This window comes from Halichoerus grypus, chromosome 7 (assembly GCF_964656455.1).
Source record: "Halichoerus grypus chromosome 7, mHalGry1.hap1.1, whole genome shotgun sequence".
Lineage (NCBI taxonomy): Eukaryota > Metazoa > Chordata > Mammalia > Carnivora > Phocidae > Halichoerus > Halichoerus grypus.
Window position 1 is genome coordinate 78121614 of NC_135718.1, and position 27330 is coordinate 78148943.

The 27330-nt window shown below is 43.3% G+C and overlaps 1 protein-coding gene across 4 annotated transcripts in view; it reads right to left on the reverse strand.

Moving 5' to 3' along the window:
- Positions 1–27330, reverse strand: part of MINPP1 (multiple inositol-polyphosphate phosphatase 1) — a 128893-nt gene that overhangs the window by 53125 nt on the left and 48438 nt on the right. Inside the window, exon 5 of one of the 4 annotated variants that reach the window (XM_036123420.2) lies at positions 24693–26113. The exons of 1 other annotated variant lie outside the window; for it this stretch is intronic. In XM_036123420.2, the coding sequence (XP_035979313.1) occupies positions 25717–26113 (397 nt within the window). In that variant the 3' untranslated portion in view covers positions 24693–25716. Of the gene's footprint in view, positions 1–24692; positions 26114–27330 lie in introns of those variants that run through there. 2 more of the 4 variants (XM_036123425.2, XR_013449780.1) reach the window with 2 other exon arrangements.

Consider the following 27330-nt stretch of genomic DNA (forward strand, 5'->3'; position numbering starts at 1 on the left):
ACTGCTCTTTCTCTTGTTTATAGAGAACCTAGAGGCTGTGAAACATTCCACCATTGCACCTGTCTCCCTCTGGTGGGAGTGCTGGTCTGCACCTCCTACCACATTTCCCTTTTGGCCAGAGTCTGTGTCTTGGTGATGTTTTAGTCCCAGTGCTTAGCTCAGGGCCTGGCCCCCAAGAGTGGCTCAGTAAATGTGTGACCAATGGATGAACTAGGCCACATGTGTTTACCCAAATATGCCCCAACATTTCCACTTCCTGATTTAGCCTTCCTTTAGCACCTCTCTCAACCCCTCACTGTCCTCCTCGCTCAGTCTATGTCTATCTACCCTTTCTTCAAGGCCCATTTCCACTCTCACGTCTTTCAGGAAGGCTTCCTTAACTGTCCCACCCCATGGTGATCACCCTCTGCTTTGCTGTGTGTCACCTTTTGTCTCTTGCTTTATTCCTTTCTTTATCGAGGGCTGTCACTAGGCTGCAGGGCGCCTTGGTGCAGGTTAGAGAAAGGTGTTCTTCTGGATGGAAGCACCAGGGCACATGGTGTTGGGGGCAGAGAACAGAGTAAGCTCAGCCCTTACTTAGCTGTTAGCTCTGTGCCCTTGTGCAGTGAACCATGTGCCCAGCAGGATGAGGACGCTCTGCTACAGAGGCTCCTTCCTGAACCAGACCATACCTGGAGCAGGACTGCATTGAACCCTCCACCTTTTAAATCTTTTTTTGTTTTGTTCTGAACCCATTTTTATATCCCAGACTTTTGTCTACCCGACATCCTCCATTCTCTGTGATAAACATTGTTGTAGCTGTTGGTTGTTAGTATATTAATTTGCTAAGTCTTGCTAGTTACTAGATTTCTGACTAGATAGGACAGGTAAATGAAATACTGACATTATCTGAAAAACAGAGACAAAATTATTGTGAACAAGTACACCTCACTGCTTTTTACAACAACTTTATTGAGACATAATTTGCATAACATAAAATTCACACCCTTTTATTTTTAATTTTTTAAAAGATTGATTTATTTATTTGAGAGGGAGAGAGAATCCCAAGCAGACTCTGCGCTGAGCACAGGGCCTGACGTGTGGCTTGATCTCACAACCCCGAGATCACAACCTGAGCCAAAACCAAGAGTTGGACACTCAACAGAGTACACCACCCAGGCACCCCAAAATTCACTCTTTGAAAGTATATAATTCAGTGTTTTTTAGCATATTGGTAGTTACGGAACCATTATCACCATACAGCTTCAGAATAAAAGTGGTATTTAAAAGAAGAAAGCCCATATCCTTTAATATCCACTCTCCTCTCTTCTCTCCTTCCAGCCTCTGGAAACCACTAATCTTTTGGGATCTTTCTCTACAGATTTGTCTATTCTGGACACTTCATACCCATGCAGTCACACGACACGTGATCTTTGTGCCTGGATCCTTTCACTTAGCATAATGATTTCAAGGTCAATAAATTCTGTACCTCATTTAAGTACTTCATTTCTTTTAAGGCTGAATAATAGTCCACTATATGAAGCTACCACATTTTATTTGTCCACTCACCAGTTGATAGATATTTGGGTTATTTTCATTTTTTGGCTATTATGAATAATGCTGCTATGAACAGTCAAGTACGAGCTTTGTGTGGACATGTGTTTCTAACTTTCTTGGGCATACACCTAGGAGTGGAATTGCTGGATCATACGGCAAACCCATGTTTGACTTTTTGGACACTTTTCAAACTTTTTTCCAAAGTGGCGGCCCCTTTTTACAATCCCGTGAGCAATGAGGGTTCCGATGTCTGCACATCCTCACCTATACTCCCTACTGTCTTGTCTTTTTAACGACCGCCATATTAGTGTTCCGGAAGTGGTATTTCATTGTGGTTTTGACTTGTATTTCCCTAATGATGAATGCTGTTGGTTTTCATAAACAGTGAGAATGAAGGCAGGGAAAGGATGCAGTAGGGCCTCAGAAACAACTAGAGTCAGGATCACAGAGGCAGCCAAGACTCCTCTCTCTTCCTATCACTTGCTCAGCTTCCCTCTGTGGGTGGGTGGAGTTCCTTCCCTCTTGCTGCGACCACCTGCTTGCCCATGGCTGCTTCCAGCTGCCACCAGAGAAGGCCTGACTGCCTGTCCTCAGGGAGCTCGGATTCATCTGCCTCGGGTCAGGCACTCAGGATCCGATGAGTAAAGAGTGAACAGGAAATCCAGGTAAGAGAAGAACACAGCAGCTCCCAGTGGAGCCACACTGCTGGAATGGGGAAGAGGGAGACTAATTCCCAAGAACAGGGAGGCATTCCCAGTAGAAAGAGGAGGTACTAATAGAAAGCAGTATGTGTCCATGTCATGAATGGCTTTGAAGAGCAAACAGCATTGGATCTTTGATCTCTAAAAGTTGCATAATGGCCTTTGGTCAAAAGCCTTAGGGTTTTTTACTGACTGGACTATTGCCCAATATGAAGGAATGTATAGTTAATACCCTGGGGCCAATTTAAACTATAAACTATAGCATCATTCTGTTCATACATTAATTCTCAATAACTTTATCAAAAAGGATTCTGAGGAAAGACGTAACTCCGGAGTCATAATCTGGCAGCTCATAGGTCTGACTTCTCCTGATAACAGTTATTGCTTGGCTCCAACAGGGTTGTTGTTGTTGTTGTTTTATTTTTAAGTTTGAATTAATTTCCCATACTAAACAATCTGGGAATTTCACCTAGAAGTCTGGATTTCTAGCTTCTCTTGCAAAGTCACTCAGTTTGGCGGCACTGGGCCCGAATCACACACGGAAAGGGTGAGGGGCAGATGGGAGGAGAGATTACCACTTTAATCAGTGTCCCCGACCCAGCCCACCGTTACTGCCATTTCCCTCCCGCCCCTCTGCAGGCACGGGAGGTTGTAACCCCCATTGGAACTGCTGCGATCACTAGGCATTAATTTTCTCTGAGGAAGACAGGATGCACACGAGGGATTCGCTTCACAGTTGACTGAGACAAAAGTCTCTTCTATAGGCACTTAAGGTTTGTGATCGTTCTACTTTCAAGCTCTTGTATAACACGTAGGGAGACAACAGAGTCAGCATAAATTCTCTTTGAGCATCCAAGAGTCTCCGCATTAATTCTCCTTGCCACCTCCCAGAACGGGCAACACTTTTTAGCTTTCACCACTTACTCCTGGAGGACTGTATTTATCTAATGCCATTCTGTGTTTCCTCCCCAGTTGCCAACAATGTTTTTTAGCTAATAAATATACATAGTTATGATAATATAAATATGGCTAATAATACCACATTGCATATGTGAAAATTGTTAAGAGAGTGGATCTTTAAAGTTCTCATCACAAGAAAAACAATTTTTTTTTTTGGTAACTGTATAAGGCGATGGATGTTAACTAGATTTATTTGTGGTGATCAGTTCACAATGCATACAAATATGGAATCATTATGTTGTACTCCTGACACTTACATGTTATATGTCAATCTCAGTTAAATCTCAATTAAAAATAAATTTTAAAAATGCCTTTAAAATCTTCTTTAAAAATTTTTGAAAATAAAAAATAAAAAAATGTTTTTAGCTTGAAGCTTACTCTAAACGATCTAAGGCCATCTGGTTATTATCTTGCTCTAATCGACTGCAAGAAGTTTATAATCTTGCACGTATATACCTGAATCAATCCAATGAAGATAGCATTCTGTATATTCCTACCTAGTTCCTTAAAACTTGAGAAGTCAAAGTGCTGGGCTGTCGTACCCATTGACTGCCCAAGGTGTAGACACTGCTATCCCACCCAGATTCCCCTTCAGGACTGAAGGCTGGAGTGCTGCTGGAAAGGGTCTTCACCATCGACCCTATTTAAACTGCCTGACCCAGGGTGCCTGGGTGGCTCAGTCGGTTGGGCATCTGCCTTTGGCTTGGGTCGTGCTCCCAGAGTCCCAGGATCGAGCCCCACGTCGGGCTCCCCGCTCAGCGGGGAGTCTGCTTCTCCCTCTGCCCCTCCTCCCATTCTTGTCCTCTCTCTCTCTCAAATAAATAAATAAAATCTTTAAAAAATGAACAAATAAATAAACTGCCTGACCCAAGGTCATGCCTCCTTCCAGGGCAGCCCACAACCAAAGAACAATCACTTGCCCCCTTATCCCAACATGGCCTACTCTTGCTTCCATGTGACCCTTCCACAGGTGTGCACAGCAAGCTCTCCCTAGCGACTTCCCGGATCTTATCACCAACTCAGAGTCAGCTGTGTGGGAGCCCGACCTGTGGAGCTACTTTGGAGCAGGTGGCCTTGGAATGCAGGTGCTATATCAGAGAGGAGGGGAAGAAACCAGGATAGCCATAGCACAGGGTTCATATTTGGGGGTGGGCAAATCAGAAAGTGCAGAGAGTTTCTGAAAGCCCAGCAGAGAAGTCTCCATGGATTCTTAACCAAAACTTCCAGAGGGCAGAAACCAGGCAACACTGATGACCCTTCTCCTACATCCTATGAAAATACTCACGAACCAAAGAGAGCAGATAAAGAAGTTACAGCGGCATTGGAAACTGGAAATGCCCCTCGGTTATCTGCCACATGTCTATGTACCAAAGCCTGGAGTGAGAAGCCCAGAGACAGAACAGAGGGGCTCCGAGTGGGGGGAAGGTGGGAGGGATAAATGCAGGAAGAACTGCCAGAGATTACTCTCCTCTGGGTTGTGGGAAGGATCAATGCTGAAGACCAGAAGCTCTCTCTCAAAGGGCCAGGGACCTGTCCCTTAGAGTGAACAGATTCGGAATGAAAATAAGTCACAAGCTAACAGAAAGATGGGCTCGGGGGTGTGCATATCCATCCTCCGGTCTAAGATGCAAACGAAGGATTCTGACACTGACCATCTCCCCATGATTACGGGCATTGGCTAGAGCTGAATACAGCTCTCCTTTTTCAAGGATAATACTGAAAAAGTGGTGAGGGAAAGCTATGAAACATTACCTAACCTACATAGTAGAGAATCTGGCACTTGAGGTTTTCAGAAGAACATGTGTTTGAAAAATATTTCTACAGGAAACCTAATTAATTTTAGAAAACATCAGGTTTGAACTCTCCATAAGATTTAGGAAGATGTGGATCTTATGAAATAGAAGACCAAATATGGATAAGACAAAACAGATGAAAAAGGAGCTAGTTAAGAGGGAATCAGAAATCAAGAGATAATGGGGCCACAGTTAAGAAAAAAAAAGAAAAGTTAGAAATACAGCCACACAATTGGCCACACACCAACAGGAAAGGGAACCGGGACAGTGATCTGGAGAATAAGCTGGAGGAAAGGAAAGCATAACAAAAAACGGATAACCTATTCTCTTCTATGTGTTTTTCATCTGCTTATTTTTTCATTGTTGTCAGCCTCAAAGATCTCCTACCAGCTAATTCAGACTCCATGCTTAGTGTGCTTTTTCATTAATCAAGCTTCCCCCTGGCATTGGCTTTCCTCACCAGGCCCAAGTGTGAACCCTGTGTTGCTACCTTCAGAGTGACCCAGCTGTCCCCTGGATTATCTGTTCTCTTCAATCTGTGGCTCTGGGGACCCAGGGGACAGCACGTCAGATGGACGTGGGTCTGTATGTGCGTGGGAGTGGAGAACACGCTGAACTCAAGGCGGAGAAGGAAGGGGAAAAGTGAGAGGTGAAAATGTGATAAATATGTAGGGCAGAGACTGGAGAACCCAAGAAGATAATAGCTCTCCCAAAAACACAAGCCAGGATTAAACGTAAGCAGGATATTAACAAGAGGAGAAAACTTTCCTGATAAGAAAATAGACCACGGTACGTGGAATCCAAGAGCCCATCCTATTACCTGCAAATGAAAAAAAAAGATAAACACCTAGACATAACCTGTTAAATTTTTTTTTTTTCTTTTTTAGTTTCAAATTTTTTTGGAGGTGTTCCACATACAGGGGAAAAATGTAGCCATAAAGTGAAATGTGTTCCTTACCTCTCACACAGAGATTGAGGCCACTGATAGGAAGGAGGGCTATAGAAAGAACAAAGGGTCCAAGTTGGACGTGTTGCAGTGATTCCTTGTCAAAGCACATCCTGACGCTAGGGCTCAAGTTACACCCGATTATCCTGGGTAACTTCTTAGACTCCTTTGACCCGTTCACCCCTTTCCTTTGTGCTCTGCAAAGAAAGGCCTCCCACCAATGCTGTTGGCAGTTCATGCGCCGGGACACCTTCACACTGGAGGTTCAGTCTGTGGCCATAAATACGTGTATTCGTCCATTTTTGCTGCTACAACAAATAAGCACAACCTTGGTGGCTTAAACCACTCAGACTTATGATCTTACAGTTCTGGAGACCAGAAGTCTGAAATGGGTCTCACGGGGCTAAGGGCACGGCGTCCCCAGGTCTGCACTCCCTTCTGGGGGCTTTAGGGGAGGGCCTCTTTTCCTTCCCTTGCCAGCTCCCAGAGGCCACCCACAGCCCTTGGAACTTGGCCCCCTTCCACCTTTGAAGCTAGCAACAGCCTGGCCGGGTCCTTACATGTGGCTCGCCCTGACCTTCTCTTCTGCCTCCCTCTCCCAGATCGAAGGGCCCTGGGGGTATATTGGGCCTACTCCCTCTCTCTTGAAGTCAGCTGATTAGCGACCTTAATTCTGTCTGCAACCTTCATTCCTCTTTGCCTTCCAGCCCGGCAGGTTTGTGATCAGAACCCAGCCATCTTTGTGGTTCCATCGTTCTGCCTAGGGCAACGGGCCTCTGTGGTTGCGCCTCTGGCCCTCTTAACTTTTCACTGGCACCTCCAGAGAGAAGCGGTGATAAAATGGGAAAATGCCGACATAACAGTTTGATGAAGGAAGGGGAACCGCACAACAAAAATGAAGACCTGAGGTTACCTTAGTGGTGATTAAATCAGGTAACACGCAGTGCGCGTCTCTAGTCCAGGGCTTGGCCCGGAGCACCCCTTGACCACATATTAGTGGAACGTGAGGTTGAAACCCCAGGTGCTTTCACCTACTTCTGCACAAAAGTCACTCTTCCACAAAATTTCCACTACCATCTTTCTCTTCTCCTCCCCATCATCCTTAAAATATTTTTTATTTCTCCTCTGGACAGCTTCAGAATGGAAAGGCTCCCACAGTCATTGTATCTGTTTCATTGCTGTGAACCAAGAGTCTGTCCAGCTCCTCTTCAGAGCTGAAATTATGCACCCCTCATTATAATTATTATCGCAACTAAGTACTGGCGGAGGGAACTGTACAGTGAGCAAAGACTGAAGGAGTTCCAGCCATGTGGGACGAAAGCAACTTCATCAGTCAAGAAAATGTAGTGTTTCATTTATACACGTGGCCTCAGCTACAATTAAGTTTGGGTGTACATAACAGAAACCCCAACAAAGGGAGTTAAACACACGAGAGTTTCTGTCGAGTGTACAAGAATTCCAGGGGCACCTGGGTGGCGCAGTCAGTTGGGTGTCTGACTCTTGGTTTCGGCTCAGGTCATGATCTCAGGGTCCTGGGATCGAATCCTGCATCGGGCTCCCCGCTCAGCGGGGAGTCTGCTTCTCCCTCTGCCCCTCCCCCCACTTGTGCTCTCTCTCTCTCTCTTGCAAAAATAAATAAAATCTTTAAAAATAAATAAATAAATCTTCTTTTAAAAATTCCACAAACAGGCAGTTCAAGGTGTGTGTGGCCATTCCGCAAATAAGTCTGTGCAAGGCCGGGTGCATTTTAATTCTTTCTTTTAATGACCAGTTTTCAGAGTAAGATGTTAATGTGCTAGCTGCCTTCAGTGGTGAATGGTTTGTGTCAGACGTTTGGATTTCTCGTTTTAAGGATCATTATGAACGCAGAGTTTTCTATATTCAGTATGTTTTACTTGATGGCAGCTATTATTTTCGATGCTCCCCAAGTGGTCTCATCTCTGGCCAGTTAGGAGCCCCTCCAGGTTGGCATTGGTCCTGTTGATAGGACCCCATCAGTCTGAGATGCCTGAGACTTGGCATGGGCACAAAAGATATCCTAGCCTCATCTTGTAGGTTCCTGCCCCAGACCAGGAATCAGCCACTCCTCCAACGTGCCCTGGTTCCTTCCGGTGGGAAATGGCATTTGGAGAACACAAACTGGTCTTCACTACATTGTTCTTAGGCCCCAGTGGACAGAGGTATTAACTGTGTGTTTTTGACAGAAGTTAATCACGTTCATGCTAATAATTTCAATTCAAATTTAAGATTGCAAAGATTTTACTTACTATCTTTTATTTTCTATTTGCAGCCTTCTTAGGCTAGAAGATTTGATTCCTGACAACAGGATAAATCATATAAATAAATAATAATATCAAATGTTGAAAAACCAATATAACCACTAACAGTAAGACTACTGGCTATACATTAAGTTTCTTTAAAATTATTTTTGCCCTTAGAATATTTCCTAAGATATTATGGATTTTTTTATGTTCTTTTCTTTTTTTTTTTAACATCAGCTCTACACCCAACATGGGGCTTGAACTCACGACCCGAGATCGAGTGTCGCACACTCTACCGACTGAGCCAGCCAGGTGCCCCAAAATACTGTGTTTTAAATTAGTGTGAAATAATTCTTCTCAGTGTAAATATGTCACCACCTTAATACCTAATTAGGTTTTCTTTTGTATTTGTTTTTGAATTTTAGAGATCATGTATTTTTCTTTTTGACTTAATTTTGTTTTTAAATTATAATATTTACCTCATCACAAATAAAAATTTTAAATGAGGTATATTTAGAAAAGCCTGGTTTCCCTTCCTCATAGCTAATTATTTTTATTAGTTTTAGGTTTATCTTTCCAGTGTTTTTTTTTTAAGATTTTATTCATTTGAGACAGAGAGAGAGAGAGAGAGAGAGAGAGAGAGAGCACTAACGGGGGGAGGGGCAGAGGCAGTGGGAGAAGCAGACTCCCTGCTGAGCAGGGAGCTCGAAGTGGGGCTCAATCCCAGGACTCTTGGATCATGACCTGAGCCAAAGTCAGACCCTTAACTGACTGAGCCACCCAGATGCCCCTATCTTTCCATTATTTTAAAAAACATGAACAAATGCCTACAGATATTCATATTTCCCTCTGCTTTTTACACAAAAAGTATCATACTATAAAGATCTGCACTGTTTTTTTCCACTTAAAATGCTACCCTGGAGATTACTTCATACCAGTACATAAGATGGCTTCCCCATTTTTTTTAATGGCTACATAGACCATCACGTGTGCATACCACAGGCTGAATACAACCAATCCCCTACTGATAGACATTTGGGCTAGTTCTTCTCTTTTGCTATTGCAAATGATGCTGCAATGAAAATCCTGAGTTCCAGACTCAAATGCATCATTATATTTTGACAGTGTACCCCTGGGATGGATTCCTAGAAGCGGCGTGCTGGGACAAAGGGTACATGCATATGTGATATTGCAGATACTGCCAAATTTCCCTCCGCTAGGTTGGTTTGCCTTCCACCAGGAATGTATCTGAGTGGCTTGTTTCCCTGTAGTCCTTGCCAATAAAATGCATTGTCAAACTTTTGCATTTTCGACCCCTGACAGATGAGAAGCGATATCAGTAGTTATAACTTCCATGTCTCTTACTTGAAATGAGGTTGAGCATCATGGAAAATACATTTTAATTCAAACATATCTGTTGCTTATGGTGGTATTGTCTCACTTTTAAAGTTGGAAAGAACAAGAGCAAAGGAAATAAAGAGAGCAAGAGAGAAAAACCAAGAAACAGACTCTTCCCTACAGAGAACACACTGATGGTCGCCAGAGGGGAGTGGTGGTGGGGGGTTGGGGGAAACAGGTGATGGGGATGAAGAGCACACTTGTTATGATGAGCACTGAGGAATGTACAGAACTGCTGAGTCACTACATCGTACACCTGAAACGAATAAAACACTGTATGTCAACTCTACTGGAATTAAAATAAAATAAAGTTGGCGAGAACATGATGGGTGATTAGAAACACCCCATAGAAACAAGTTTATACTGAGGAAAGGCCCTGGTCATCCTGTTTCTTAGAGTAGAGAAGGTTCTAGAAAGCTTTATGTGAAAGACTGCATAAAGGACATTTCATCCATGAGATTTTAGCATGGGTCCACATACCTTCCTACAGTGGCATGTCCTCCATGAAACCCTCATCTTCAGCTATGCATTAGATTCACACACAGAATTTTTTTTAAAGAAAAAGATGCCTGGGCTCACCACTGGATGTTTGGATCTGGGAACTCTGGGGCAAGTCCTTGTCAGCTATGGTTATTTTTTTGTTTTTAGGTGTTGTGGTTTTGTTTGTTTGTTTGTTTGTTTGGCTGAGGAGATGATTCTGTGCAGATGATGTACTTGTTCAATAAATATTTACTGAAGGTCCACTAAGTGCCAGGAAATGAGTTGGCTGGTGGGTGCTGGGAACACAGCAGTGAGAACACAGACATGTCTCCTGCCCTCATGAACTGTAGAGAGGCAGACCAAAAATAATGAATAAATTCATATTCAGGGGTCATAAATGCTATGAAGGAATAGGGAGATGAGAGAGAGAACAACAAGAAGGAATGCTCCTTGATAGGATGGTCAGGGAAGGCCTCCCTGAAAAGGAAATATTCAAGCTGATTTGCACAAGAAAAATGGGCTTTTGGGCCATGTGGACCTAACCTTTTAAAGGGTACTGGAAACGTCCTAGCAGAGTTTACACACATTACTTTGCTCAGTGCTTGGTTCATAGCACATGGAGGCTGCCACAATGATGATGAAGACAATTTTCTGCTCAGCAAGATCTTCTTCCTTTAAGGCCCATTTCAGACTCAGCTGTTCCATGAGACTGTCCTTAGGGAATCCGGCCCACACCGACTCGTTTCCCCATGAAATGTTTACGAGGCCTCTACTGTGTGTCAGGGCCTGGCTGGGCTCTGGGGAGAAGGAAGCCGACCTCGCCTGCCCACAACAGACATTACTTACCAGAAGTGACTCCATGTAACGATGATCTTTCTTTCCTTTTCCAGACTCAATAGCATCATTATAAACTCTTAGAGGGCAGGAGGCTTATCTGATCCCCTTTGGAGCCCCTCCCCAGAGCTGCTGGCTTAAGTTAGGCATCCTGTGAAGGGCTAGACTCTGCTCTTTCAGCTGGCTGGCCGGGCCCTGTCCTCTCATTAGGCAAGGACGCCAAGACCCAGCAGTGCGATTAGGAGAAAGAGGCCATAAATGTAGAGTCCGACCCCGTAAGGGCCCGGGAACTGTCTTTATGCCTTGAAAAAAGGTCAACAGCTATAGCATTCCAGTTTCCTAAGAAGTGCAAGGGTGTAAAGTGCCGAAAGTCAGATCTGTCGGTGTGGATATTAGACCGGACTTTAGACTTTAAATGGTTCTTAGGAACGTCTTGATTTTGTTGTTGTTGTTGTTGTTGTTGTTAACCAACTTGAAAAAAGATTCTTCATATGTTCATAAGTCCTGGAGAAGCTTTTGAGTTCCTTACAGTAATACTTTTCCACCCCCACGTATACACATCCACATATATGTACATCCACACCCACATATCATGTAGAGTCCAAAATTCCTGCTTACTCCAAGTCAGTACTTCCCAGAATTTAAAAAAAAAAAATACTCATGATGCCAATAACTTACTGAGTTACAGTTCATTTATGATGAGAGTTTATTATATTAGATAAAATAATATAGGATGCCCAGTTAAGTTTAAATGTCAGATAAACAAGTAATTCTTGAGTGTGAGTATGTCCCATGCAATATTTGGGACATACTTATGCTCAAAAATTGTTGTTTTATGAAATTCCAGTTTAACTGGTATCCTGTATTTTTATTTGCCGATTCCAGCAACCCTACTCATCATTGTTGTACATATGCCATCTCTTATAACCCCTAAAGCCCACCCACCAAGGAAGTATTATGCTAATCTTACAAATAAGGAAACTGAGGCTCAGAGAGAGATAGTACACCAGAGCCTCCAATTACAGTCCGTACATGGTAGAATCAGGATGTGAAGCTAGATCCACCTAAACACAAAGACCCTGTGTTCATGCTTCTCAGGAAAACCAGTAATTGCTATGACTGTTTTGTTCAGACCAACATCAAAAGTATTCACGTTTTGGGGGCGCCTCGGTGGCTCAGTCGTTAAGCGTCTGCCTTCGGCTAAAGTCATGCTCTCAGGGTCCTGGGATAGAGCCCTGCATGGGGCTCCCTGCTCCGCGGGGAGCCTGCTTCTCCCTCTCCCTCTGCCCCTACCCTCTGCTTGTGCTCTCTCTCTCACACACACTTTCTCTCTCTCAAATAAATAAATAAAATCTTAAAAAAAAAAAAAGAGTATTCACGTTTTATAACTGTAAGATTAGTAGACATGCTCTTGTAGTTCCCTCAGCATAGCTCTGCTGAGCCTTTTGGCAGCACCAGGTGGGTGCTGCTGGGCCCTCACAGCTCAGCCCAGAGGTCACCTTCTCAAGGAAGCTTCTCCGGCCATCCCAGGGAGAGCTGAGCACTCTGTGCCTCCCTTTTAGCACTTGTACAACAAGGAGCCTCTCCAGGATCTGTCTCCCTCAGAAGACCAGGAGTTCCTGAGATAGGGGCTGTGTCATTTCTCCAGGGCCCCGCATGGGGGCAGAGCCTCAGGAAATGCTCAGACGTGCCTGGAGGATGAAGCACAGCTTCTGGGCATCAGATTTATTTACTTTTTTTTTTTTTTTTAAGATTTATTTATTTTACAGAGAGAGAGAGAGTGTGTGTGCGCAGGGGGAGTAGCAGAGGGAGAGGGAGAGAATCTCAAGCAGACTCCCCGTTGAGCGCGGAGCCCCATGCAGGGCTCCATCTCACAGCCTTGAGATCATGACCTGAGCGGAAACCAAGAGTTGGTCGCTCAACCAACTGAGCCAGCCAGATGCCCCTGGGCATCAGATTTAGATGAACTCTTACAATGTGTATGGGACCAACTGGGAAACAATGGGTCTCCTGGCTCTCTTTAAAAAGTGTCATCAGAGAACGACACTAGAAACAATGGCAAGGAAGCCAAAATCTCTTACCACTGAACTTGGGAACAACTCTCCCCATGACATTTCTTTTCATGGCCCCATTTTACCGTGACCTTTGACACTCGTGTGAGTTGTTATTGCACAACTATCTAAGAATGAATCAGCCTTAATTAACATCCATAAATAATGGATGGGAAAGAGGGGGAAGAAGAGAATTTGAGCCTCACCTTTCTAGCTCAGCAAAGTTCAAGCCAGCCATTTCTTTTTTTTAAAGATTTTATTTATTTATTTGACAGAGAGAGAGATAGCGAGAGAGGGAACACAAGCAGGGGGAGTGGGAGAGGGAGAAGCAGGCTTCCCACCGAGCAGAGAGCCCAACGCGGGGCTTGATCCCAGGACCCTGGGATCATGACCTGAGCCGAAGGCAGACGCTTAACAACTGAGCCACCCAGGCACCCCCAAGCCAGTCATTTTAAAAAGTCAATTTTATGTGAAAAATGAAGTCATTTTATATGCTAAAGATACATGTGCTTGGCAGAGAAGAATGTTATTCCTTGAAGTACTTCCTTGAATATATTCCAGAGACTTTTTTTTTTTAATCACCTAAAAGTGGATGGTAATTCTAGTGAATAGAGGGCTTCTCTGTGTCCTTCCTCCTCTGTGCACAGACCTAGTGATTTCCAAGGGCACCCAATTAGATTACTGAAAAGAAATACGGTCTTTTTGTCCCTTGGCTGACCTGCTCGTCATCCCGAAGTGACCTCACGTTAGTGCCAATAAAGCATTATTTCACTGAGAACAGAAATACCCCCACCCCCTCAGGCCTTCAGTTGTCCAACCACAGTTCTGTAGCTCTTTTGCTGAAATATTCCAGATAAGAATAATTACGGGCCCATGCCCTTCCCAAAATGACACGTAGATGCTACAAAAAGGAGCTATTTAAACTAGTCAGTGTTTGAGGAATGACCGACAAACTCAGATTCTGATAATTTCTATGAAGACAAACAGACCTAAGCGGCAACTCTGCTTTGGCAGAAGCACGAATGTATGAAGGACCCACGCAGAGAAACAACGAATTCGTTCTCTCGTTCTGGGAAATGACCGACGCAGTGCGGTTTGTCACTCCACGTCCAGGACACAACTGTAAGTCACAAGGAAGTGTGTCTCCTGGTGGAGTCGCACACATCAAGCATGCGGTGTGGACGGTGTGTTGTTGTGCATCGGCGAGGCTGGGCCGTGGCGGGCACACTGTTGGCAGCTGTGTGCACAGGGTGGGGAGGGGGGCACCTACCATGGGTGAGGGCACCGGGGCCACTGCTGGGATCTGTCTCCCTGACCTTGGACAAAGCACCTCTCTCTGAGGCTCACTTTCCTCATCTGAAAATACCAATAATAATGGTATCTCCCTCATGGGCTATCGTGAGGGTGAGACTGTGGGTGAGTGACTTTGTCTCAGGCTAGCACCGTGCAGACACAACCGGTCAGTCCCTCTGGCTCTTCTCTTTGCCCGTCGGCATGCCTGAGATCAGTGGAACATTCGGAAGCTGGTGTGCATGTGGATGATGTTTCGGCTCAGACCACAGCTCCCTCCAGACAGATTTTCATGAACAATGTAGGTCATATTTACACAGGGACTCGGGCTTTCAAATGCCTCTCTCCTTCCCCTTCCTTCTCCTTGGCCCCCTTCCCGCCTTAGGTTCTTGAGGGAAACAGAAACCAAAGCACAAAAAACAAGGCCAGGCAAATGCTGTTGTAAGACCTTGGCCTGACCCCCACCTGTAGACTGCAGTGGGCCGGGCTGGCCCGTGAGGAAGATCCCTTCCACGTGGCCAGAGGCAGGCCTGTGGCCTCGGAGCAAAGGACCTCTTGCATCCCTTCCCCTCCCAAAGCCCAAAGCCAGGTTTCTCTGGATCCGACCACAGTAACAGCCCAGAAAAAGGAGTGCGAGTCAGCGAAGAAGCAACACATTCAGAAGAGCATGTGTCCCTCACCTAGCCCTCAGCTGCTCCAGGCTTCCTCCTTTTAGGGGTGAGCGTGAGCCCCAGGACTCCTGGTCTCGATTAGCCCCAGCAGAGGAAAAGTCAGAAGAGTCCAGCTCAACCACCACACCTGGCTCAGAAGGTTAACTCGCTCAGTTCATTCAACGTGTATTTTATGGAGTCCCTATGATATGGTAGGCACTTGTCCCAGATGCCAAAGCCCCCTCACCCCCAACCCCTAGTTCAGAAGTCAACTAGTTACAGAGATAAAGAGGCCCTTGACCCCATGCCCTTCCAACTACTCTACTCTCAGAGCTTAAGTCCTTCCCTTGTCAATGGCTTTGCCCTCTACCCTGACCTGTGCTGGGGACAGGGTGTGAGAGAGGGGATGAGAGCGGGCAGGAGGGAGGTTTAAGCTTCCAGAGCCAGCAAGTCACAGAAGGCATCAAGAGACCGACGTTTTTGGCTGTTTCCTCTGGTTTCACGTTCTGAGATCAGAAAGCAGGGGTCCTGCTGACCCCGGTGGGGACTGCTCTCAGGAAGCCTCTTTTCTTGTGTAACTCAAGCCTCAGTGCTCCCCCTCAGTCCCGAGTAATCGCGGACCCTACATTCCTGTCGCTGGACTGTCCTCTGGCCGAAAGGAGAAAACTAGCATTTGGTCTGGACTGGAGAAAGCCTGTACTTGTTCGCTTTGGGAAATGATGTGCTTGCTTTACATCACAAGCGGGAAGAGTTTAGCTTAGGATTAGCTGAGGGCAGTCATAATCCACTCAAGCGTGGTGAGCAGAGCAGAGGCCCAAGTGCTAGAGACAACAACAAGATGCCCCACCAGATGCTTCCTTTCCAAGTCAACCCCAGATCACTGGTAACGCCAATGGAGCCTTTACAGTTATTCCTCGGAATTCCCACCCACTTACCGTCACCACCTTTAATAATTAAACCAACTTCTAGTAACATCTTCTTGTATTTTTTACTTCCGGGGTTTCAAAATTGAACTAATTTGGTTGACCAGGACCCTTTGTGCTTAACAAACAAAGGACAGAATTCACAGAGGAAGAAGGACCCCTCCCCCTCTCGCGCCCCGATCTCCCAGTACAGGTGTTTTCTTGCTTGGTCTATCACTAACATAGTCTCTCTCTTCATTTTCCAGAGGAGGACAAGCAGGTGTGACGCGAAGGTATCAGGTCACACTGCTACTTAGTGGCAGAGATCACAGGAGACCCCAGGGGCTGAACTTCAGTCTAGTGCCTTGGTTTTGTCCCCAAACACAACACAGCCTTCCCACCATCCACAGACCTGGGCCGTCAGCTACTCTACCAACTAGCTGCTAGCATGGCAGAACCAGAGCCTGGATTTCTTGAATTGGCTGAAAAAATGTCATCAGTTTTTGGAAAGTTTCACGTTTTTGTGGCTTTTAAAAACTTTGTCTAGTCGGTAGATGAACAGCCACAGGTACTTTTGGCCAGGCCCTACTTCTTTGATGGTGTGGTAGCTGTGACTGTTTTTACGGCCTAAGAGGCACCCATTCCCCAATCGCCCCTCTTCCACCTACCTCTGCTCCAGACATGGCGCTCACCCTGATGACTGCTCCCAGGTTTCTGAGATTGTAATAACCACGCTAAAAAGCTTCTTTCTTGGTGGCCGCCCTTCTCTCTCTGCATTAAAATCAACTTCTGCATCAGAGAGGTTCTACTTTTGGAACCTTATCCGGTCTTCTGTTTGGAATCAGGGCAGCAACAACTCTTCAGCCAGAAGGCAGAAGCCATGGGTTCTAAGTCCACCCTACTACAAATGGTCCGAGTGAACGTGGACACAATCATAGGCTATAGGTTACATAAACTACAGCATTCAGAAGTAGAATGGACTTTAAGGGCCTCAGTCCAAAAGCCTTGTTTTACAGATGAATAAACCAAGGTCCAGAGAAGTTCGATAATTTTCCCCACGTTTGGAAGTAGCCACCAATATTAAAAACATACACAGTAATTGGATTTCTGGTCAAGATGGTCAGTAAGTAGGTCCTTACTTTGACATACCTCGTCTGCTCAAATAATAATACGATATTAAAAAAAGACAAGACGGGAAGGCCTCAAACACAGACTACATATCCCATGAACTGGAAGAGAAGAGCAGCATGGAGCAGGGAGAGGGGCTGCTGCTCCCGACCAGGAAGCAGCACAGGTGATGGGGCCCACAACCTCCGAAATTTAACAGGGACTAAAAATGTTCCAAATGGGATGAGAGATTAGTGATTTACTGCTTGAAACCAGGGTCTGGGGCTTCAAAGGATGAAATAAACTGCTGCACACCCACTCTCAGGAAACATGGCCTAAGAGGAAGCGGCCAACAGGGGGTCAGGGGGCAATGCGCCTTGGGAATCAGGAGGACAATGCTGAGGACCAGGAGTGGCTCAGTGATACAGCACACCCCCAAATATTGTTATAAGATGTGCTTTGGGACTGGGAATCTCCGTTGCAGCAACTTCAGGTGCGGACAGAAAGACTGAAAGGAGAGGAGAAAAAGCAGGCATAAACACACACAACTTCTATGCCAAACAAGTGTGCCAAACACATTTCCAAAAAGAAATCTAATGCTAGGAAAAGAAAAACAAATAAGTAAAATCAACAATGTGACCATGAATTCATTCAGGATGAAATGAAAATTAATTTCACGCTACAAGCTGACAAAGACTTAAAATAAATGTTCAGAATGACCAAAGAGATAAACTGAAGATTAACCTTCAGTTTTAAGAGAACAAAAAAAGGTAAAACACAGAAATAAAACAGGTGGATATGAAAAACAACCAATTAGAAGTATTGGAAATTATTTTTAAGTAATCACTGAAGTTTTTAAAGAGTAGTCATGAATTAAAAAAAACAAAACAAAACCACCTCACCCCTCACCAGATTGGAGTAGTAAGAACATTACTCAGAAAGCAGTATTGAGAGGGGTGCCTGGGTGGCTCAGTTGGTTAAGCATCAGACTCTTGATTTCGGCTCAGGTCATGATCTCAGGGTCGTGAGATCAAGCCCCACGTCAGCTCTGCTGGGCATGGAGCCTGCTTATGATTCTCTCTCTCCCTCTCCCTATGCCCCTCCCCCTCTTTCCCTCTCTAAAAAATAAATGAATAAAAAAGCAGTATAGAGAGACAAAGGGTTAAAAAAATATAGAAAGCAATGAAGAGGCTCAGGGATCAATTTACAGGTGAAGAGATGGAAAGGATCCCACACACATCTAATAGGAGTTCCAGTAGACGGGAATGGAGGAAATGGCAGAGAAATAATATTTAAAGAAAGAAAAATCAAGACGTTTCCAGAGCTGGGAAAAGACATGAGCTTTGAGGTCTACCCTCTCATACAGAACAAAGACAATTCCACACTTATACTTCAGAATATCAAAGATAGAGAGAAAACCCTAAAAGCTATCAGAACCTACAGATCAACACAAGAAAAGGGCAGACGATCCAACAGAAAAAGGGGGGAAGATTCAAACACACATGTCACGAAAGAAGATGTGTAATGGCCATTTGGAAGGGTGCTCAATTTCATTAATTATCTAAGAAATTCAAATTAAAACCACAATGAAATAACACACTACAAAAATGGTTAAAGAAAAAAAGACAGGTAGAACCAAGTAGAATGTCAGCCAAATGGCACTTCCACATACTGTCGTCAGGAGTGTGAATTGGTACAACTTCTTTGGAAAAATGTTTAACAGTGAGTACCAAAACCTAATGCATGGACACGCTATGACCTAGTAATTCCTAATGGAATTGTATACAGATTTAGAAATGCATATGTATGTTCCCCAAAGGCACAAGAACACTAATAACAGCACCATGCTAGTAGCCAAAAATTTGAAATACACTAATGTCTATCAAGAGATGAATGGGTAAATTATGGTATATTCATGAACTATTAATATAGTACAATGAGAGTTAATGAACCACAACTCATGAAACAACACCAATAAACCTCACAACATAGTGTTGATCGAAAGAAGCCACAGACCAGAAGAAAATATTTGCAAAACACTCATCTGATAAGGAATCTGTATCCAGATTACATAAAGAACCCTTCCTTACACATCTCAGTAAATGGAAGACAACCCACTTTTGGGCAAAGTATGTGAACAAGTACTTCAAAAAAGAAGAGACAGGAATAGTGGTGACCCTCTAAAAGATGTGGAAAGAATCTGAGAAGATGCCAAATGATGGCATAATTTTTTAACTTTCCCCAACCCATCGCCTCCCATAAACATAGAGCAGCAAAAATTTTAAGACCAAACACCCCACAGACAACATCTACAACACAAGTTGGTGAAATATCCCCAAGAGTTCCCCAAAGTGAGACGGTGGGACAAACCACCCAAGGCCCATACCATATGAGCGTCACCTTTATGGGAAGCCATGGGGCAGCTGATGGAAGGGGGGAACCCCGGAATCACCCATGATCACTCACTGAAAGCACAGGGGGCCGATATCCCACAGCAGCCAGACTGTAGCTGGGTTACCTTCAGCACTGAAAGGGGCTGAGCAGGGGCCCTGTGAACCCTCAAACCTCCCCTGTTGACACTCCCTTCTAGGACATGGCCCCGCTTAGAGGAGAACGTCCTGGGAATAAAAATCCATACCAAGGAGAACAGGAATGTAAAGCGTAAAGGAAGGAGAAGGTCCAGACGAAAATGGGGCCTGGAACTGAGTCAGGACAGCTCACAAAGGGCAAGGGACAGCCCGTCCGACCAACTCCTCCCCCTGCCTCCCCCACTTCCGTAGCCAAGGTTCAGGAAAATGAATTAGCAGCAGATGTATAGGAAAATCCCACTCATCAGTGCACAAACTCTCAGACAATGCCAAACACTGCTGGTCTGCAGGCTACGCTTCAAGTGGTCATCCCCGGGAGATCAAGTTTTTGTGTTCAGGGCCTCAGATTGGGAAATACTTTCTAGCAATGCCTAGTATGCAGCGGGACTCTACGGACATAAAAAAACTGGGTAGTCATGCGGTGTTTGCTATAACTCTCATTGTCATTGCAATGGGAATCAAAATGGAACATTTATATGACGGCGTGGGACAGAGATCATGGATATGGCGTAGCATACTCAACTCGCAGTAAACTCTTGCCTTTTTCACCCCCCCTTAGAAATCATCATGGAGATCTGGTGGGGCATCTGTCAGATGCCACTGCGGTGTGCTCAATGAGCCTGGCTTTATGGACTCAAGGGGTGAGTTATGGGAGTGAGGCTCTAAGAGCCCATAGAAGTGGCTGCTTTACTGAATGAAGGAATGGAAGGGAGAGTAAGCACACGTTATAACTATCATTCCCATTATCTTGGAGCTGAAATGATCTAGAATCTCCAGCACGGCCTGAATTGTGCTGTGCTTTGAAATACTACAAATACAATTCTAAGGGATGGTTTGTCAATACCACAAGCAATTAACCTGCCCCTCCTGGTTAACTCGGAAAGCCTTTACATCAGGTGCATGGTGCAGGCACCTGGGCCTGGGGAGATAGAAGGAAGCGATTTGTCTTGGGAAAGGTCATGTGAAAAACTTGGATGACACTTTGTCTCCCTTCTGTTCCTGCTGAGCGTGCAACTTCTTGACCTCAGCAGCTACAGCCCATGGCTACAGAGAAGGACAAAGAATGGAAGCATTTTTATTGCACCGGTGAGCAGAGTCAAGAGATTTATGTAGTTTATCATCAGAGTGCATTACTCAGACAATCTGCACACCCAGAGTGCCCCATATGAACTAGGTCAAAATTCCACTTTATCACTGATAGAACAAACACATCTGAATAGAGCTTGAAGTGTTAAAAAAAAAAAAAAGGCACTTTCACTCTCAACCTCATTTCTTCATCTGTAAAATGGGTTTCACAGTACCGACTTCACAGTCCGTAATGGAGATTAGGTGGAGCCACAGTGAAACACCTTCTATAGTACACGGTAGGCGTAGACATTTCCCTTACCCAATGGCAACGACTATTTTACACATGATTTTATAGGGAACCTAGTTAACACCAGGTACATTATCAAGTATCTTGTTACATTATGACTTTGTAACAGGAGATGGCTTTTCTCCAAAGACGAGACATGACAAATCCATGTTTGGGCAAATACTAACAAATGCATGGCCTTTTATCTACGGTGGTGCTTGTAACATCCTTAACAACCAGAGCTTTTATTTTTATTTTTAAAATATTTTATTTTTATTTATTTGAGAGAGAGAGCATGAGCACAAGAAAGGGGCAGAGGGAGAGGGAGAAGAAGGAGCTCGATGTGGGACTCGATCCCAGGACCCTGGGATCATGACCTGAGCCGAAGGCAGACGCTTCACTGACTGAGCTACCCAGGCGTCCCTATAACCAGAGTTTTTAGTCCTGTTAAAACAAACAAACAAAAAAACAGTTCTCTGAAGCTCATATAGGGCCCACAGGCTGGAGGGAAGTCTGGCTAGGCTTCTATTTTTTCAAGAGTGAGACTGAGAACAGCTAGACTTGAAAAGCAAGTACTACTTAATCTCCTCCCTCCAGCTGGTGACTGAGGCAAAAATCAGCACCACCCGTCTGAAAGAGTTCCGCGGCGCTGGCTGCTTTTCTCCATTTCCTGCATGACAAAGACCTGAAGACCTGCAAGCCGGCTCTTGCAGGATCCCAGCTGCTTCTGGTTCCCTATCTGTGCCTGGAAGTTTCGTGGCCTGGTTCTCCCTCAGCAAGGAAAAGGCAGGGGATGGTTTCTCATTCATTCCTTCAATCGTCTGCCCCCAAACGCTCAATCTCTCCTCAGTCATCAGCAGGGCAGTAGCGAGAAAAGCTGTGAAGCCCAATTGCTTTTTTCCCCACCGTGGACAGAACTCGGGGTGGGTTAAGGAGACTACAGAACAGTCAAGCTGGAAAACCGGGCTCTCCTCCTCATCTCCCCAACACAAAGAGCGACAGCAAGTTTCAGGGAGCAAAGCCGCAGACAGGAAGAGCACCCTCTTGTCCCACACCGAGACTAGGGTTCGCACCTCCTCAGGAAGGCAAGGGCAAGGACAGAAATTGTAAGGAAAAGAGACTAATGCTGGTCTCTCAGGGGAAGAGCAAAAACTAGTGTCCTTCCTATCTCCAAGGAAGAACGCTTCTGAGCAATTACATAGAACTGCCTCATCTGGATGTATCCAAAGACATATTTCACCAGTATATAGTTGTATAATTTATATCGAAACTGGAGTTTTGTTTTACAGAGTATTTGTTGAAAAAGTTTCCCAAAGCACCCATATTGTTCATGTTTGGTCCAAAGACAATCAGAACCAAGTTTGGCAGGATGAACTCTAATGAAAAAAGCAGAGATCATCTACAGATTTTCATCCCAGCTTAATTTTTCCGTATTAGCTATTTCAGAAATCATATACAATATTCTAACAGCATTTTCTCGTTATACTAGGAGTATTATTTAGTTTAGAAGGCCATCATTTTAATGAACAAATATTTGTTCTCCCAGTTCATCAAACAAAAGGGTGTACATGAATGGCTTGGGTCTAAATAATGGCTTAGAATCTGGGCATAGTACATGGAAGTTGCTGAATTGAGACCAGTTTTAGAATAAAAATGAAGAATCCTTCTATCTTAAAATGTATTACTTCAGTAATGACAGTTTTTTTTGTTTTTGTGTTTGTTTGTTTTTTAGGTAAACTCTATGCCCAACATGGGACTAGAACTCACGATCCCGAGATCAGGAGTCACATGTTCCATGGACTGAGCCAGCCAGGAGGCCCAAACTGTTAAAGCTCTAAAGGTTAACCTCTTCCCAGGTTGCCAGATAGGAAGCTCATAGGAAGCTCAAACTACGTCTTTTAACCAGAACATGACATGGACGGGGGGGGGGGGGGGGGGGGGTGCGCTTGTGGAATTTCCTCAAAAATACCAACTACACACACACACAGACACACAATAAAAACAGCTTAACAGATTGATGTGAAGGTGCTTAAGAGTGGACTCGGCTTTGAGGTGAGTGGAAGGAAATGCTAAGGGAGTGAGAGACAAAGAATTACCAGGAGGAAACACAGTAATGCTGGGAAGTAAGTTCAGGACAGCTATATACAGGCAAATTGTATGGTAATGCGAATATTTATTTTCATCTTCCATTTGGCATAAGACAGTCCGAATTCCAAGGATCACTAATGAACACCACATGAAATACCCATCTTAGAGAAATATGTTCTGGTCTGGTTGTACGTGACTCCCAAGTATTTAAGGGCATGCATCAGTCCTGTGGTTTACAAAAGGAAAGCAATCTAATAAAGATATAAAAGTTGATTATGCCTGGAAAAAAAAACCAGCTCTTTTTTCTTTATAAGTAGAGTTTTGCTTTCAGTGTTAAAATTATGATCAAGACTATATACAAAATTAGTATCAAGTGAATGATTATGTATTGGAGAGCAGAAACTTCAAAATGAGAACATGACTATAAAAAAGTGAGTACAATGCACTGCACACATCAAATTGTAGATTAGACAGAGAAATGGCTAATGTCGATAGGCTGTTTATTAAGTGATGAAAATGTCAGAACCAATAGTCATTTAAGTTTGGCTTAACTGAGTGATTTGGTCACCTAGTCTGAATGACCTCTTGTTAGCCAAAGATGATTTTTTGATGTTCAACTTTTTATATATCCCATCCTAGAGAAGACCTCTAGTTTTTATCATGAAATTCTTCAGTTTCAGGCATATCCTAAATGGGAATAACAGCACCAGAATAATAACACAATCTCTGTAGTATTAGCAAAAATGGACCACACTTGCCCTCCATCCTGAAATACTATCAAGATGATTATATGGTCCTATTTTAACAATAAAATTAAATACTTCCTATAAAACTTTCATAGTCTAGGAGAAGTTTGTGAATCAAAAATTATTCAGTCAATGTGTCAGACACCAAGTAAATTTGTTTTAAGGTCTTCTGAGATAACCCCCTTGAAAGAACAAGGTTCATTCAATTTTATACACCTATAGACTGAGTCTAATGTTTGTTCATAAAAAGTACTCAACAAGTATTGACGAACTGACAATATTAATTTGTGACAAATAATCTGGATCAAGAAAAGTCCTGAAAAGAAAACACAGCAGTTAAAATAAATCACTCATTCAAGAATAATAAGATATTCAAGAATGGTTATTTTACAGAAAATTTAAAAATCCCCACAATACTGTAAGTTTCCAGAGTCAAGCATGCAATGGAATGGTGAATACTGAATTTTATGTCAGTGGTTACCTTGAGGCACAGAACACAAAAAAGACCTCAACTGTTCTTACTTGAATCTAAGTCACATGTTACAATGTTATTCTGATAAAACAGAATGATGCACATGAATGCTTGTTATATTATTCTCTTCTTCTCCGGCCATTTACAAATTAAAAAGAAAAAGAAAAAGTAAGATAACAACAGCCCATTGCAGGAACAATCAGCAGTGTATTGGTGCATCAGCAGTATGTCCCAGCTAATGACCTATTTTATGGATGCAATTAATTTGAAGATCAATGATCAACAGATGAGATCAATGATCAACAGATGATATATGCATCTTTTATAATTTCAATATGTAGTTGTGAGATTTCTTATTTAGATTTTTAATAAAATGTATTTCCATTTTTCTTAAAGAAGTGGAAATTTACTTGAGGAAATTTCTAATAGAAGAAAATTGCCTTGTAGTGCCTGATTTTGTCAAAGCTGCTCGAAGTTCCAACCTTTCACCATCAATTACTGATTGTGTATCAACACAGCAGAAAAGACCTGAGAGTAAAGTCACAAGAATTCTGTTTATTATTATAGCAAACACTTTCACGGCATTTGACAAAACTCAGAAGTATCTCTTTGAAATGGGTTCAGATCTGTGAAACTAAGCTATCAGGATAAAGTCTTTACTTAGGGGGAAAAAAAAAAAGAAGAATGGAAAAGCAATAACCAAAAGATACATTTCACATAATAGCAAAATATAAAAATAGAAGCAAAGTGATAGAATGAAAAAAATTACGAAGCAATGGATTTAAGAAATTCTGATTCTATCCGTCTTCCTTGTTGCTAATGGTCCTCTTTGTCCTTGCATTGTTATAAATGTAAAACAGGTAGGATAATAATTTAGGAAAGGCCTTGCAAGACCTACTAGGAGGTTAAAAGGAATTATTGAAAAAGTGTTCAAATACTTTATAAATACTATTAACAAAAATATCTATTTTATTATACTTTTTGCCTTCCTTCAGTGAAGGTGTCCTTTGAAAATCGCACTCTGTTTCTTAATATTGTTTCAAATTCTTAACTAGAGAGAGGTCAGCTTTCTTCCAAAGCAACAGTCCCGGGCCCCACACTATTTCTGATGAAGACCGACGATACCAGAACTGCCATCTGAGGGAAAGACGGAGAAAGGCATCACAACTGGAAGTTCCTACGCTTAGTCCCGTCAAGTTAATGACCATCCAAATGACACACGTTGTGAGTCCAGCACTTTCAAGTATCATTTTGAAATCATATTCTATCTCAGTGTGAGACTTCTTAAATAAATAGGATCTTAATTTCTGTAAATGTTTGCAGTACCAGCTATTTCTTTAAGTAGAATTTTTTCTCCTAAGAGAGCTGCTCCAGTGAAGAATAGTGTCCTACACATCCATGTCCGGATTCAAAAAGAAATTCAACATTTTTCTGTGAAAAGACAGAAATACTCAAGTATTGTGAAAGCTTTCTGTAACCGTGGATTGCCCACCTATTCCAAGCATGTAATCACTCCCTATGAATCACTCCCCGATGAATGAAAAACGTTCTCCAGTTACTCATAGCTCATCAGACGTGTTGTTCACCTTTGGTAATTGGCACTCTTCACTGGTATGACAGTTCTGAAGGATGTCCTTGTAGTGGTCCTTTAGATCCTCGTACAAGGAGGCAGTTTCTTGTGAGTGAGCCAATGGTAACACCTTCTCATTCAACAGCATCTGCACTCGGAATTCCTCCTTGGGAGTCTTAGCATTTTTACAGTGGTAAAGCACGAATATTAGGTTCGAGGCATAGGGCACAATGTGGCCACTTCGGAATTTGCGATGCAATTGTTCCTTGTAATTGTAAGCTGTTAGGGGCTCCTTATCTTTGAAGTAGCCCATGAGAGAGAGCAGTGGAAGAAGGGTCTCTGCATGACCAAACTGAAGGATGACTGGAGAGGAAATTGGCTGAGACCTTAAAAAACAAATGGAGAAAAAATATGTATATAGATCCATGTCATGGAAGATAGTATCTACGGTAGTGAGAAGCAGTGTACAATGTTCTCATCTTTTTTAATCTTTATATACGCAACTCAACAATATGGCTAAAATTCTCTGTGGCAAAGAACTGAACTGTTTATACTCAAAGTTAAGTCCCAAATTCAGGATCACTGTGGTATTGCAAATTCACCTAAAACACTGCACACTTGCTATTCTTTAAGTTCACAGAGAGAAGAGAGTTTTTACTAGGAGGTTAAGGAACTTGAAGCAGATATGTATTTCAAAATTGTATTGCTTTTCCATGAATGAAACTGAGCAAACAGGCAATATCAATTATTCCAAGGAGGTCTTCTGAATGAACTTCAAATGCTATTTTATCTGTATCTAGGAAATAAGGACAAGCAATATTCAGTAAATTTCCTGGTTAAGACCAGTAAATTTCCTGGTTAGAACCTAGTTAGAACCAAGGTAATTCATATAATCCTTCAATGTTTTACGAGACCTGACTTGGGCACTGAATTTGGAAGAGAGCCACAAAACGGGAGGGATGCAACCTATTCTAGCTGATTTTACTGTGTTTGTGGTTGAGAGCAGAGTTTACACAACACCGGAAGTACAACAGCTTTCAACACTACAAGCCAGGTCACCTTTCTTTAATTGCAAGTTTTCTATGTCTTTTTTTTTTTTTGGTAAAGGCTTTTTTAAAATAAGCAGCAGCAAATGACTGCTTAGTCTTTCCCCAACTTTAATAGGAAGAATATGACTTTGTTCTTAAACATAATTTATAAATCTATTCAAATACAAGTAACCGTCTGACTTCTTGCTGCCACCCCACACATGAGACTAACCAAGTTAGTGCTGGGTTTTCTGGGAGGACAGCAGAATCTGCAGCAGAGTCCCCACAAAAGACAGACGGAACTAGAGAGCAGGTCCAAAGCCCAAGGGAAACATTTACAAAAAACTGTACGGAAAAGTTTTCTCAGTGAATCACCAAGAGCCTCAAGACCTGAATATTAGTATCGGTGTCCATGTGGAAGAACGCAAAGGGAAGCCACACAGCATGCTGAGAGATCTAATATTCATTTGGTGAGTGCAAGAGAGGACTAGCACAGGCCTCTCCTGTGGCTGCAGAAATCTAGCCCCTGTGAACTCTCGCAACAGCCACTCCAAGGCCCCATTCCAGGACAGAGG